The sequence below is a fragment of the Brassica napus genome, chromosome C3 (genome assembly GCF_020379485.1).
Source record: "Brassica napus cultivar Da-Ae chromosome C3, Da-Ae, whole genome shotgun sequence".
In the NCBI taxonomy this organism is placed as follows: Eukaryota; Viridiplantae; Streptophyta; class Magnoliopsida; order Brassicales; family Brassicaceae; genus Brassica; species Brassica napus.
In genome coordinates, this window is record NC_063446.1 from 1,186,043 (window position 1) to 1,200,228 (window position 14,186).

Sequence of the window (14,186 nt, forward strand, 5' to 3'; positions counted from 1 at the left end):
CTGAATATATTAGATTTTGTGCAAATATAATAATAATTTATGATATTTTAGCGATGTATTTACATGATTATTCACATGTATTTGTGACTGTATACCATTTACTAACAAAAAACAATTCATATATTTCTAATATCTACGAAACATAGAAGATACTCCTTCGGTTCCCGAAAAAAAGATTTTATAGAGTATTCATACATATTCAAAATATAATAAATATTTACAATTAAATGTATTGTTTATTTTATTGTACATTTTCTAATAACTATCCACAAATAATATTTAATCAATTTAAATATTTTCAATTAATATTTTTTAAAAGTATACAAATTATCAATATTAACTAGTAAAAATACTTTAAAATTCTAGAAAATCTATTATTTTGAAACAAAAAAAATAATTCTAGAAAATTACTTTTTGGAAGAGAGCAAGTACAAAACTAGAGATGTGGAGGAAATAATATATCAGAAAGTGGAAAATCTGGCTCCATTTATTACAGTTTCAACTTTTACACTGTGGTTTAGACTTTAGATGATATTTTGGAACCCAAACATGAAACAAAATGTGTACCGCATCATAATAGTGTGTAAATCACTTTAATCCTTGTTTATATTTCTGGTTAGTTTGTTTTGCATTGGCTGTAGAGCTTAAACATACAAATTGTTCTTGTTTACTTAATAACTTCAAGCTCTAATCCTGCTCTTAGTAACCAGATTGTATATCCCAAGTTAAGAACAACGAGTCCGAAACATCAGAAAATATAGCACACATTTTATTACATCACGTGCTGCTTGCCACAATCTGTGTAGTTTATTGTGAAAAAAATCTACAATTGTCTTCGTGTTTAGAAAAAGCTTGTTCTGCCTGAAACTGTTATACAGATGATTCGAAGATCGAACTCACTTTTTAACAAATGCGGACTCAGCCAAGTCGATGGCTCGGGCAAGACCAGCAGCTTTGTTCTGGCACTCGCGGTGCTCGTCTTCCGGGTCACTGTCAGCTACCACACCTGCTCCAGCTTGAAGATAAGCCACCCATTCCCGGCGTTTGTTAGCATCTTTGTAGGAGTACATTGTATTATACTGACTTGCTGTCGGGAAAACTATTGTCCTAAGGGATAAAGCAATGTCCATGTCGCCAGTGAACGAGACTCCACCAAAACCGCCACTGTATGGTCCTCGCCGTGTAGGCTCGAGCTCGTCGATTAGCTCCATGGCTTTCACCTTCGGTGCGCCGCTAACTGTGCCCACTGGTAGAGCCGCACGTAGTGTGTCCCAGCAAGATAAATCATCTTGCAACTCTCCTGTCACCTGCATTAAACTTAAAATGATCAGGAACAGTTAATCTGAGACAATATTTTTATTTGATCCAAACACTTACGGTGGAGCTTATATGCATAACATGGGAGTAACGTTCGATGTTCATAAGTTTCTCAACTTTCACCGAACCGTATTTGGCAACTTTCCCAACGTCGTTGCGACCGAGATCGACCAACATGATGTGCTCAGCACATTGCTTCTCGTTCTCTAGCAGCTCCTTCTCTAATCTCTTATCTTCCACCTCTGTTTTTCCTCTCCTGCTGGTTCCTGCTAATGGCCGATTCACTATCTTGTTCTGCTTTACTTTGGTTAGAATCTCTGGACTTGATGCTACCAAAATACATCCTCTAGCCTGAAGGTTAAAAGCATCAATTGTTATCCACCGCAAGGACAAATATATAGTTGTATAAGAACAGTTATCTCCGTTACCAACCTGCAAGTAACCCATATACGGACTTGGATTCACAACTCTTAGAGCTCTGTAGACCTCAAAGGGGTCTGCAAACGTTCTCCTTTCAAAACGCTGACTCAACACAATCTGGAATATGTCTCCTGCAAGTATATGTTCTTTAGCATTGACCACAGCCTCCTTGTACTCTTCGCGTGTCACGTTTGAGTTTTCCAAAGCTGGTCCAAATTGTCGCGTCTGAAGATTCACGTTACCTGCAGCCAGCTTTGGCCTGTTGAGATTCACAAAGAACCAAAAAAAAACAACGTTCAGAATAGTAACAAAAAAGCTCACAGAGGAGATCAAGACAAAGAGATACTTACGGCGCAATATCGTGTAACTTGGATACCAAATTCTCCAAATGCTGCAGTCCATTACTGTATGCCGACTCATAGGGAATGTTCGCATCTAGTCTGATCCAGTGGATAACATATGCTTTCTGTAAAAATGGAACCAACCTCTAATTACCAAACTTGGAGATTCAACAGTTAACCAAACAACATGAATAGTACGAAAACTATTACCTTCTCCACGTGATCAAATACAACTACATCGTCATATAGACCAAGATGCATGTCTGGCAAGTTCCTATCATCCTCAGGGGCCTTTGAAAATGGAAGCTTCCTTTTTTCGACGTAGCGAACTGTGTCGTACGAGAAAAAACCAACCCAGCCACCTATAATGATACAGAAGTCTTATTAAGAAAAAGAGAGGAAACTAAAGTCCTTAGTTCTTCTTTGCTAAAAATGTAAAAGACCTAGTATGAGAGGATGGGGGTTCGAATCTCATATCAAAAACATCTACAAGTGATAGATTCTAGCAAGTGAATAGTTACAAATAATCAAAGACGGATTCCTTACCACAAAAGGCATCTGGAAGGTCCTGAACTAGTTGAGGATCAGGGTTCCATGACTCAGAGATTTTCCTCGGTATCTCCATTGGATCCTCAACGTATTCCTCAGTCAAGCTTCCACTTTTGTGATCCATTACAATAACTTTATCCTCCTTTGCCACGATCTCCATCGCAGGCTGAGCCCCAACAACGCTATAACGACCCTATTGTGATCAAAGAAACAATTAGGAACTAAAAAAAAGATACAAAGATAAAGACAAATAAAGATTGTTTCTTACAACGCTGGACATCTGAGAGCCAGGCTCAACGGACTCAAAAAGAAAGCTAGGAGCTTCACGATCATCTTCTTTTACCAAACAACGGTAAGCAAGAACAGGAGTGAGCTGATCCGAGAAAATGCAGCGGAAAATTGGTACAAGGTTCGTGCTCTTAGAACCATCTGCGTGCTTCTTTGTATCACTTACTGCAAATAACAAATCGAGAACATATTACAACACTATCAAAAATCAGATTCCGGTTCAATGCCAAAACCGAACTAACCGAAAAAACCAAATTAACCGAACCGAATAAACCTAAACCGCTTGCCTAATTCCGATTCCGATTGAGCATATATCTATCAAAAAACCAGATTCCGATATCAAATTTTCCGGTTCAATGCCAAAACCAAAATAACTGAACCGAATAAGCCTAAACCGCATGCCTAACCAGAAATACAGATTCGAAATGACCTGAAGAAATCCACACAATCCAAAACCCCATAGAAAAATTAACAAATCGAAGAGCACTGATTCACCTATCGAAGCTTCCGAAGATACAGAGACGCATTTGATTGAACGGAGAGAAGGCGCGTAAGCCGAGCTTCTACCGGAGTATCCAGAAACCGTCACGGAAGAAGCGAGTCCGCGAGAAACCGCAGAGGGGACGAGGCGGCGAGAGAAGCTCAGAGGCTTCACCTTCGCCACGTTCATCGAGGAAGACATTCGTAACGGATGAGAAAAAAAGCGGTGGTCACGGGCTCCGGCGGCCCAAATGTTGAAGAGATTTGAAGAAGGAAGATTCTGAGAAGAGTGGCGAATAACATAAAAGAGGATATGTCATATTTATAAAGCATGACCATGTGACTAATTACGTAGTTTACTATAATACCCCTCACCTGTATTTTCTTACACCAAGTCACGTGCGTACACTCTCTTCTTGGTAAAGGGTAGTACTGTACAAAGAAGTGAAGTGGATGACTGGCAGGCTTATAAATTTGGGCCCACTGGACCCGCTGCTCTCAACGTATAATTTATTAACCGAATGGTTTTCATTCCTAAACCAGATAGTGATATCAATGTTGGTTGGTTAAGTCAATTGTATAATATTATTATTATCAATGTAGAAACTTTGACATTTTCTTGAATTAACAATAGTGTTTAAAACTGGAAGGCTGCTTTAGCTGCTACCAACCAAAATCAAATACATCCACATTAAAACCATGTTCCTTTGTTCACTTCTATTATTCTACCTTCTTCTATTATTATACGTACCTAATCACATTTGGTACTCTACTATCCATAAATAATGTTGGTCCATTTTCTTTTTTCAACCATTCAAAGTCTCTTTCAAATATAAATGTTATGTAACTTAGAGACCAAAACTAAAAGTTATAGCTATTGCTCTTTGTTTGTATAATGATGAGTCCCATTTCACAAGCCAATCATCATGGCGTCTTCGCCGGTGAAAGGAAACGGGTAAGGCAAACACACAAGCAAGGAGAGGAAGAGAACCAAGATTCCTAGATAGACAAACTTCTCTTCAGGCTCAGTGATTTCCTCAGCCAGCGGCGCTATTGGTCCACGCTGCAGGAAGAATATCAGCACCACCCAGTAGAATGCCACGTCACTGAACAACGCAGATAGACCCAGAAGCGCTAAGGAGACACTCGTGAGCCGTGCTGAGGCCTGAATAAACCATTTGGAACCAAGAGTTTTAAGTATTTTTCTTTTTTTTTTTAAATGGGAATGTTCAAGTTTGGGTCTGAAGTTACCTTTCTACCCCAAATGGAGAAAGTGATTTTACCACCATCAAGCTCTCCTGCAGGGATGCTGTTAATGCCATTGATGAAAAGTCCAGCCCATGCCCATATCACAAGTGGGTTCAAAGATATCGATGTTCCTTCCTTTAGTACATCACCGAGTAATAGCTTTGCTATAAAAAGGATAAAAGCAAAAAATGCTTAAACATATTAGTACTCTTGACATTATCATAATAGATTAACAGCTAAAGCTTACCAATACCACCAACAAGAAAGGATTCGTGAAACACTGAAGAGTTAACTACAACGCCAATGCCGTCACTTGGAGGCACGACCAACCCAACAAGAAACAGAACAAAGCCCAGAGAAAAGCCAGCCAAAGGCCCTGCAGCTGCAACCTTCAAAAGATCTTCTCGTTTGGGCACGATGTTTTTGATTCTCGTTATAGCACCGAAAGAACCTATCTGCCAATCTAAAACATGTTCATCAAATGTCTACAAAACCAAAATTTCCAGATAAAAAGGGAGGTTTCCCTTTTGCTTTTTAAAGAGAAACATTGCATCTTCTTCACCTGCCAACTTGGAACGAAGAACGGAACACCGAGCTTTATCCCTAGGTTGTTTGCAACTAAAACGTGTCCCAGTTCATGCACTCCAAGGACGAGAGCGGTGACGAGAGCTCCTGGCAAGCCATCTTTCAGCAGCTCAAGGTTGTCAAATGCTGATCTGCAATGGATGGGAAGAAAAGTTTTATTCAATTTGATGATTTGGAATCATAGAAAACATGGTTTTAAGATGTTTCTTACAGTAAGTCGGATTGCAAGGCGGGAACATTACGGAGAAACAATGTAAACAACGCCACCAATCCGAAAGAACCAGCAGCAAACCATTCAGGAACAGCTGCATTTGTATGTAGTGCCCAACTAAAAGTTTAATAATCTGAGGAGATCCTTACAAGTGAGGAACCGTATATAGTTCTAAGATTACCTGTTGTCTCAGGTTCCAAGGACCTTCTAGGAACAACAACAGCCACAGGTTTATCATCCTCTGGATTGGAAAGGAGGAAAAGCTTGTACTGGTCACCAAATTTATTCTGCAGATTGATGAGCAAAATATTTTACTATTAATCTTTGCCACCACATGTGCTTGTCCTAAAGAAGCAGAGTTGCTACCTCCAATCTTGTCTTTATCTTCTCGTAGCTTTTAGCAGGCTGGCCTCTTAGATTTCCTTTGAACAACACCCCACCCTACCAACAACATTGAAGAGAAATTTTCACAACCTCGCTTGTATGATAATATAACCTTAAGAAAATAAACTGATGAGTTTTCTCAGTGGCTCTCACCTCGTATGGTTCTTGGCTTGTAACAAAGAAGGTGTCAAACCCAAATACTTGGTCCTTGAGGATATCAATCGTTTCTTTGGGGAGTCTCATGGAATCATCCAGTTGTAACGGCTGTTCACAAAAACTTTTTATGAATAGATAAATAAAAAACATTTGTAAATAACATTGTTGGTAATACTTACATTCACACCAGGAAGAGGAGAGCCAGTGCTAACTTCTAATTTATCACCGTCCTATGACAAAATACAGCAAAGTATAATACATTCAGAAACAAAACCAAGAAACTTTATGGTTGAAGTAATATAAGCCAAATAGAGCAATTTAGATTCAATTCCTCTGAAGCTACTAGTTAGTAAACAACACTGCTTAGTTATACAATTGAAGCTTCAGTTATGTCATTTGATGCATAAAAACAATACCTGAGAGCTGAATTGAACTTTGTTTTCCTCATTACTGCCTACGGCTTCATCCACAACAGTTGCCTCTGGAACCAACTCAGTAGGAGGAGTCTGTGAAGGAGGTTCATCTGCTAACGCCTCTTTGTCTTCTCCTCCACTTTCCTGCAAACATGGAAGATCAAAAACAGAATCCATAGACCTTAGTAGAAGTAGCATAGATGCTATTAAGCAAATACCTCATCGTTATTGCCATCTGGTTCCGTTTGTGTATCCGTCACTCTACAAAAAGTCTCTCTCTTTCTGCAAACTCCAAAGCTCAAAGCCATCAGATAAACAGATTATTAAAAAAATAAAAAATCGAAAAAATGAAACCTTTGAACTCGGAAGAGCTTCAGCTCCTTCTTCCTTCGATAGCTATCTCTCTGCCCAAAACCTAAACTCGAAGTAGCTACCAATGGCTGAAACTGAAGACTGCAACGTGAGCTGCAGCATTGCGACAAGACGCCGTAATTGCCGCGAAAGCTAGCCGCGAGATTCATATCCTACGAAAAGTCTAGACCTTTAGGTTCTCCGATCAAAACCCAGGTGTCATTAGGACGTAAAGAAGATTTTGTGTTTTTCTTTTGTCTTCCAACAGTTTAACGATCGTGGCTCTTATCGCTGGAGAACAGAGCATCTTTCATTTATCCACTGGAGGAGCTCTTCCCAAGAATAACGCTTTGTAGTTTTTCACCAATTTGAACGACATGAAGTACCTTTCTTAATATTGCAAACGACACGCGTGTGTGTCGCCAAACAGAGGAGCGCCATGCTGTTTTCTTAGTTTTTTTTGTAGTTTTTCAAGATATGACCGACATGTAGTCCCCTTCTTAATATCTGAAACGACACGCGTGTGTTTTGCCTAACAGAGGAGCGCCATGCCGTTTTCTTGACTTTGACCGACATCAATTCCCCTTCTTAATACTGAAAACGTCACGTGTGTTTTAGTAATTTAACCGGCACGACGTTCTCATGTCGATATAAAAAACGTCACGCATGTTCTCACGCAGTCCTTTTGAAAATATAACTTGAATTTTTACTACATCAAACGTTTCCTGGTCAAAAACCAGACTGAATCTTGTAAGAAGAAAAATTCAAACTCTTTTGAGCTCTTGAAGCTTGCAAACTTAACATGTGTATAGATGTAACCTTTCGCTTTGGTTTTGATGCAACAAGATCAAAAAATATATAAAGGTAACTGTTTCAAGCCACAAAGAAGAGGAAAACAATGAGGAACAATATGATAACAGCGAAGATCTTGATCATGAGCCATCGATTAGACGAAATTCTAGTGAGATGCTGCAGAAGAGCGCTGCGTGCTCCCTCTACGTTAACTAACGATTCATCCATATTGTCATCGATTCTGTTCCACAAAACCCCACAGGTGTTAAAACTAAAGCCTTCCATGAAACTCTCTATATGGTGAGGTTAACGTTAAAGAACCTGATAGCTAGCTCTCCCTGTTGAGTGACCATCGTAGCTAAATGCGTGAATATTCCACTGAGCTCAGTTATCGTTGATTCCACACTGTGAAGCGCAACAGCTCGGTTTTGGCTATAATTCTCCTGCCTTGGTACTGTTTGCTGTAACATAGACATCTCCATTTGCTGCGATGGTGCATTCTCAATAGCAGATCTGCGTCTGTTTTTGGCATAATCACATGTTTATATACATGATTTGACCTTAACTGACAACTAATGAAAATTAGGACATACCTAAGCTGGCTACCTGAAGGAGCTCCACTATTAACTGGCGGCAAACTGGTCGGTTTGCAGAAGACCAAACCTAATTAGATGAGAGCAACTGTTTACTTAGGAGATAGTTTTAGAACAAAACTCACAGTGGCTGTTGTTGTAAACTCCCGGAAGGAGTTGATGAACTTGACCAAGGAGGAGGCTCAGGTACAGCTTTTGCATGATTCTGATTATCTACTGCTGCATTTTTTGCAGAAAAGAGTTGTTTCCTGTTTTCATGAGCCTTCATGTTCTGCAGGAAGACAACATTCACAGTTAGATACAAACAGTGTTCTAAAAATCGGTCCGCCTAGTCAGCAAATCGGACATGAGCATAAAAAATTGGCTTAGGCGCCTAGCCTAAACAATAATCCTCTATAAGACGCCTAACCACGGTCTAACGATTTTTAGAACATTGGATACAAATAAAATAGGAAGTCGATAAATCTACAAATCCAACCTCTGATCTCGCAGTTAGAACGTCTTGAAACTGCTTTGTAGCTCCCATGAGCCTTGTTTTCAAGTCATCACAAACAGCTGTGTAGTGACCGACTTTGTCATGCGAATAGCTCCCGTCAGCGATCTCCATGTTCTGAAGGGTCTGCAGATCAGAGAGAGCCATGTTCAGACCCGTGATATCGTTCCTGATCAACACGGTCAGCTCCTGTATCTCCAAAGTCCGGTCATTGAAAATCGACGATTCTTTTGCCACTGCGATAATAACCAGACAATGTCAGAAGAAGTAAAGCTAACTTCAATTGCAATCATTGCAAGTTTCATTTCATTACATGACAGATGTCGGAAACTATGTCTGAATCTCGTTAGAATCCAAACATCCTAACGCCTAATTACACTGCGATTTATCAACAGTTTCAACTGCAATCACTACAATGTCTCTAGAGTCATTGCAAGTTTCATTCATTCCAAGACAGCTGTCGGAAAGTATGTCTCAATCTAGTTAGAATCCAAGCATCCTAAAGCCTAATTACTCTGCGATTCATCAGCAGTTTCAATTGCAATCACTACAATGTTTCTAGAATCATTGCAAGTTCCATTCATTACAAGACAGCTGTCGGAAACTATGTCTGAAATCTGAATCTCGTTAGAATCCAAACATCCTAAAGCCTAATTCCACCGCGATTCGTCAACAGTTTCAACTACAATCACTACAATGTATGTGGAGGCACTGCAAGTTTCATTCATTACAAAATAGCTGTCGGAAACTATGTCTGAATCTCGTTAGAATGCAAACATCCTAAAGACTGATTCCACTATTCAAAGAATGGGAAGATGAATCTGATACTGAAACGTACATTTAGAGAGCCTAGCGGTTTTCTGAGACGTTTCGTGGATACGCAAACCGATCTGAGAAGCCTTCTTGTTGAACTCGGATCTCGAAGATCCAGGCGGCGAAGACCGTTTGGAGGATGTCGGATCACTTTCGGCTTGATGGACGGACGGAATCGCCGCTCCGATCTTCTTCAACGTTTGGGAGAGTGAATGAAACTCCGCCGTGCGATCTCTGAACGTTGATCCCATCGTTAATTGGATTCAGGATCACCGGCCAAAGCTCCTGATGATGAGTTTCCTCAGATGGTAAGCTCCATTTCCCGGAGAAAGAGACACTAAAACAGAAAAAAGGTAACTAAAGAAAAACTGCGTGTCGTTTTCTTGTTCTAACATGGAACGACTTGTTGTTGAACCGTGTCGCGTTTTTATATAGAAAGGTGTGGTGTTTAAGAAACGTAGGAAAATTGCCCAATCTATCTTCGGCCCAGAGCCCAATATCAGAGAACACAAAATACCTTGATTAGTGTTTAACATTGGCCATGGATGTGTCTGTAAGGTTTATTTAAAATCGCATGCAAGGAGAATATATTTATAACACATGATTACAACCTATATGTCCCGGTCGTAACTCGCAAATATTATAGCGAATTAAATCTTCTTTTTTTCATATGAACCTGAAAATCTCTGCGATGATTGGCCATAACTGTGTGCTAAAGCCCATTAGTATTATAAAAAGCCCATTATTTGATTACAAGTCCGGCCCAGAAAAGATAAATAAAGAAGACTTCAGGATAGAGCTAAGTAGTTTCAAAGGGGTTTGTTTTCCTGGAGAAGAAGCAAACTTGAAGCTCCGTCTTGAAAAAAAAAAAAAACAAATCGGAACTTCACATCTTCCCCGGAGAAAATCGAATTTTACTAGTAGCGAGGCTGATTCTCCGAGCATGGATGTGATAAAGACGCAGCAGATATCAGCAAGGACGATCGAGAAAGTGGTCGTTCACCCACTCGTCTTGCTTAGCATCGTCGACCATTACAACCGCGTCGCTAAGGACTCGCGCAAGCGCGTCGTCGGCGTTCTTCTCGGAAGCAGCTCCCGTGGCGTCGTTGACGTCACCAACAGCTACGCAGGTTCGCCCTTCCTTCATCTCCCCCCTAATCTTCGATCTCACTGCCTAGTGTTCTCAGATCTCAGATTCTCTTTGAGCTGTTTCGTTCGTATTAGGGTTACAGCAATTTAGGGTTAAAGGAAAAAGATAAAACTTTAGGTTGATTCATTTGAGGTTTAGCTGTAATTGAGCTTGCACTGTCGCTAGGAACGTAGATGTTGCTTGCTTATGACTTGTTTGACGTTTGGTATATTGATTTTGTAGTTCCCTTTGAGGAGGATGACAAAGACCCGAGTATATGGTTTCTTGATCATAACTACCATGAGTCAATGTTCCACATGTTCAAGAGAATCAACGGTACTTCTTCTCAGTAACCTGAAGCTTAGACTGTAAATGACGATGATCGCAGCCATTTTTTTAACGGAAAGTTATTTCCTTTTGCAGCCAAGGAGCATGTTGTAGGTTGGTACAGCACGGGGCCTAAACTTCGAGAGAATGATTTGGACGTTCACGCGCTCTTCAATGGGTTAGTTTCCAGCTCAATCATTTAGATTTATTGGCTGTATTGACATGAGAGGTGATGGATTGAGGATAGGCTGGTCCATTTTAAGTTATGGCAGAGCATGGTTATGTCCTCCTTACATCTTCCTGTTTCAGTTCTAATTAGAAAATGTTTCGTTTTGCTTCTGGTGATGCAGCTATGTTCCAAATCCAGTGCTTGTCATTATCGATGTACAGCCTAAAGAGCTTGGGATTCCCACAAAAGCTTATTATGCAGTGGAAGAGGTCAAGGAGGTAAGATACATATGTTTCTTAATCTCTTACGTTTTGTATAGTTGTATCCTTATATCTAATCCGCTTGATTACATACTCCATTGTCTCTTCAGAACGCTACTCAGAAAAGCCAGAAAGTCTTCGTCCATGTGTCTACAGAAATAGCTGCTCATGAAGTGGAGGAGATCGGTATGTCCAATATGTTTACAAGTCTGGTGTACTTTTTATTGTATTTAAGGAAAAGGTCTGCTGAAACATACCTGTTTTATTCTCGTTTTCTAATAGGTGTGGAACATTTGCTCAGAGATGTGAAAGACACAACTATCAGTACCCTGGCGACTGAGGTTTGTGTCTTAGACTCTTTGCAAAAACTTGAACGTTTCATTATCATCCCTTTAAATGTCTGCTGAAGTCATGATTGTTGCCTTTGCTGTTTACTATTTTGATGTTCTTGCTAAGTTATTATTATATGAAAATAATAGTTACCACTTGAGGACTGAAATAATGTATTTTGCTCCAGGTTACTGCCAAACTTACTGCTTTGAAGGGGCTTGATGCTCGTCTTCGGGAGATCCGCAGTTACCTTGACCTTGTAATTGAAGGAAAGCTCCCTCTAAATCATGAGATTCTATACCATCTGCAGGTTAATGTATATTTTAGTGGTCTGATTGACATTTTCCAAGTCTATTGCTCATTGTAATCTAATGAAATAGTCCGCTTAATAATCTGCAGGACGTTTTCAACTTGCTTCCAAACCTGAATGTGAACGAGTTGGTGAAGGCCTTCTCAGGTAAGTTTCTCCGGTCAATTTTATTATCTTTGTGCTCTGCTTTCTTGAATCATTGGATCCCATTAGTCTTACTGCGATTTATTATTATGAGCAGTGAAAACAAATGACATGATGCTCGTTATCTATCTATCGTCCCTCATCCGAAGTGTAATTGCGCTCCACAACTTGATCAACAACAAGGTTAGATCATAAATCTTCCACTCTCTTATGTTCTTAGCCAGAAGAGGAAACCAGCTAATTAAACTTGGTCTTTGCATTTCTGTTTGTGAACGTATTCGTTGGGATGTTATGTTTCAGTTACTGAACAAGGAACATGAAAAAGCAGAGGACTCAAAGCCCGTGGCCATACCCGCCACTAGCTAAACCGCGCTGATCAGATGTGATTTACTTAGTCATCATTGTCTCTACGATGAAGGCGGCTGTTGAGTGTTGTCTCTCCCAAAAGAAAGTGACAAGCCGGGTGGTACGAGTTTAGTTTGATATCTGGTCTCTTTCTGAGTGTTGATTTTTCTCTGTTGTTTGGATTCAGAACGTGTTATCAAGGAGTCTTTTTCACTTTATCTTTCAAGATGGTTAGGTGATACAAAGTTTAAACGCTAATGCGTCGAAATCTCCACAAAGGGTCATTGTGGTTAACATTGAAAGTATTAAGATAGTTTGACACAGCGTGTGTTTAATTTTATGCTCTACTCAATCTTGTGGTTAACTTAGTTTACACGCTTAATGGACATGGCTTAATATTACGTAATATTCGTGAAATATCGTAAGCCGCCGATGGCCATAGAAACGAAAACCTGATTAGAAAAAGAGTTTATGACAGACAGTAAGAAGATGACGAATACTAAAAAGATATCTATTAGTATAAGGCATTATGTAACAACCAAAGCGCCTGTAGCTCAGTGGATAGAGCGTCTGTTTCCTAAGCAGAAGGCCGTAGGTTCGACCCCTACCTGGCGCGTTACGAAAATAACATTTTTTTATTCCCACTAGAAGAAATCACCATTAATTTTTATTGGCTATAGAATTTCAAGAACTATATGGAATCTCTCCTAAGGTCAATAGAATTTCAAGAACTATATGGAATATTTTTAACTTCTTCTATTGAAAAAAATATGGCTTTCAAGTTTTAAAAAGAACACATGCCCCCAAGTACATATGCCTTACTTAATGACCTGAGTTTCATGCATGTGGTAAGCCATGATGTTTAACAGTTCAAGAACTACCATTAATTTTTTTATTCCCACTAGAAGAAATCACCATTAATTTTTATTGGCTATAGAATTTCAAGAACTATATGGAATCTCTCCTAAGGTCAATAGAATTTCAAGAACTATATGGAATATTTTTAACTTCTTCTATTGAAAAAATATGGCTTTCAAGTTTTAAAAAGAACACATGCCCCCAAGTACATATGCCTTACTTAATGACCTGAGTTTCATGCATGTGGTAAGCCATGATGTTTAACAGTTCTAGAGTGAAAGATCTACACATTTTGGTCAAAGATCCAACAGCTTGATAATGATAATGGCTGCCGTTACCAGAAAAAGAGACCAAGCGAGTGATTTGACCATACAAAGACAAGACTGGTTCCCTCATTAGTAAAAAAAATAAAATAGAACTCTCTCTTGTCTTAAAGTAAAACGTCATGTAAGGGGTCTCTCTCTTCTTCTAGAGAGAGAGTTCTCTCTCGTTTTCTCTTCCTCTCTTATCTATTAAAAAATCTTTCAGACAGGGTAGAGATTGTTTGAGAGTGAGAGAGTTCTTCCTTTTTGTTCTCCGGCTTCGGTTCATCCGACCGGTCTCCGATTCCGGCGTTCTCGTCTTCTCCTTCGACGGTAGACGGCTGGCTGTTGTCTCTGGGTTGCGGTGGCTTCCTCAGTTCCGCTTCGCCGGCTTTTGTCTCCGCGTCATGCCTCTTTGGTGTCGACGGCGGCTTTCACCGGGGTTATCCCGGCTTCGTTTGACCGGCATTTCTGCTCTTCTCCTTTGCAATCGATTCTCCTTCCTCGGTTTCGATGTTCGATGGTTGAGGAATGATTGAAGGCGATTTATTCTATTGGAAACGTGAGTTTGTGTTTGA

At 39.8% G+C, this 14,186-nt stretch overlaps 4 protein-coding genes and 1 non-coding gene across 6 annotated transcripts; 2 read left to right on the forward strand and 3 right to left on the reverse strand.

Moving 5' to 3' along the window:
• Window positions 1–747: 747 nt before the first annotated feature.
• Window positions 748–3,696, reverse strand: LOC106382970 (anthranilate synthase alpha subunit 1, chloroplastic). 2 transcript variants are annotated; one of them, XM_013823071.3, is made up of 8 exons: window positions 3,411–3,696; window positions 2,896–3,080; window positions 2,625–2,820; window positions 2,289–2,440; window positions 2,088–2,203; window positions 1,750–1,996; window positions 1,378–1,668; window positions 748–1,307 (listed from the first exon to the last, which is right to left on the reverse strand). In XM_013823071.3, the coding sequence occupies exons 1-8, from the start codon at window positions 3,595–3,597 to the stop codon at window positions 897–899; spliced, it is 1,785 nt and encodes a 594-aa protein (XP_013678525.1). In that variant the 5' UTR covers window positions 3,598–3,696; the 3' UTR covers window positions 748–896. The 2 variants fall into 2 exon arrangements, with proteins under 2 accessions (XP_013678525.1, XP_013678524.1); XM_013823070.3 differs by having other exon boundaries at window positions 1,378–1,996.
• Window positions 3,697–4,174: 478 nt separating this feature from the next.
• On the reverse strand, window positions 4,175–7,040 carry LOC106382969 (probable zinc metalloprotease EGY2, chloroplastic). The gene is made up of 12 exons (XM_048751811.1): window positions 6,747–7,040; window positions 6,611–6,674; window positions 6,396–6,536; window positions 6,159–6,209; window positions 5,977–6,087; window positions 5,806–5,880; window positions 5,621–5,726; window positions 5,440–5,533; window positions 5,206–5,359; window positions 4,891–5,098; window positions 4,647–4,807; window positions 4,175–4,560 (listed from the first exon to the last, which is right to left on the reverse strand). The coding sequence occupies exons 1-12, from the start codon at window positions 6,911–6,913 to the stop codon at window positions 4,306–4,308; spliced, it is 1,587 nt and encodes a 528-aa protein (XP_048607768.1). The 5' UTR covers window positions 6,914–7,040; the 3' UTR covers window positions 4,175–4,305.
• A 464-nt stretch (window positions 7,041–7,504) lies between these two features.
• LOC125584037 (syntaxin-31-like) lies at window positions 7,505–9,840 on the reverse strand. Its single transcript, XM_048751812.1, has 6 exons — window positions 9,460–9,840; window positions 8,607–8,857; window positions 8,254–8,399; window positions 8,129–8,173; window positions 7,857–8,054; window positions 7,505–7,776 (listed from the first exon to the last, which is right to left on the reverse strand). Exons 1-6 carry the CDS (start codon window positions 9,683–9,685, stop codon window positions 7,617–7,619), a joined length of 1,026 nt encoding a protein of 341 aa, XP_048607769.1. The 5' UTR covers window positions 9,686–9,840; the 3' UTR covers window positions 7,505–7,616.
• A 392-nt stretch (window positions 9,841–10,232) lies between these two features.
• On the forward strand, window positions 10,233–12,795 carry LOC106382967 (26S proteasome non-ATPase regulatory subunit 7 homolog A). Its single transcript, XM_013823067.3, has 10 exons — window positions 10,233–10,564; window positions 10,807–10,899; window positions 10,987–11,068; window positions 11,241–11,337; window positions 11,430–11,505; window positions 11,602–11,660; window positions 11,837–11,959; window positions 12,049–12,106; window positions 12,201–12,286; window positions 12,404–12,795. Exons 1-10 carry the CDS (start codon window positions 10,378–10,380, stop codon window positions 12,467–12,469), a joined length of 927 nt encoding a protein of 308 aa, XP_013678521.2. The 5' UTR covers window positions 10,233–10,377; the 3' UTR covers window positions 12,470–12,795.
• Window positions 12,796–12,991: 196 nt separating this feature from the next.
• On the forward strand, window positions 12,992–13,064 carry TRNAR-CCU. Its single transcript has one exon. It is a non-coding gene; the product is annotated as a tRNA-Arg (tRNA).
• The last annotated feature ends 1,122 nt before the right edge of the window (window positions 13,065–14,186 follow it).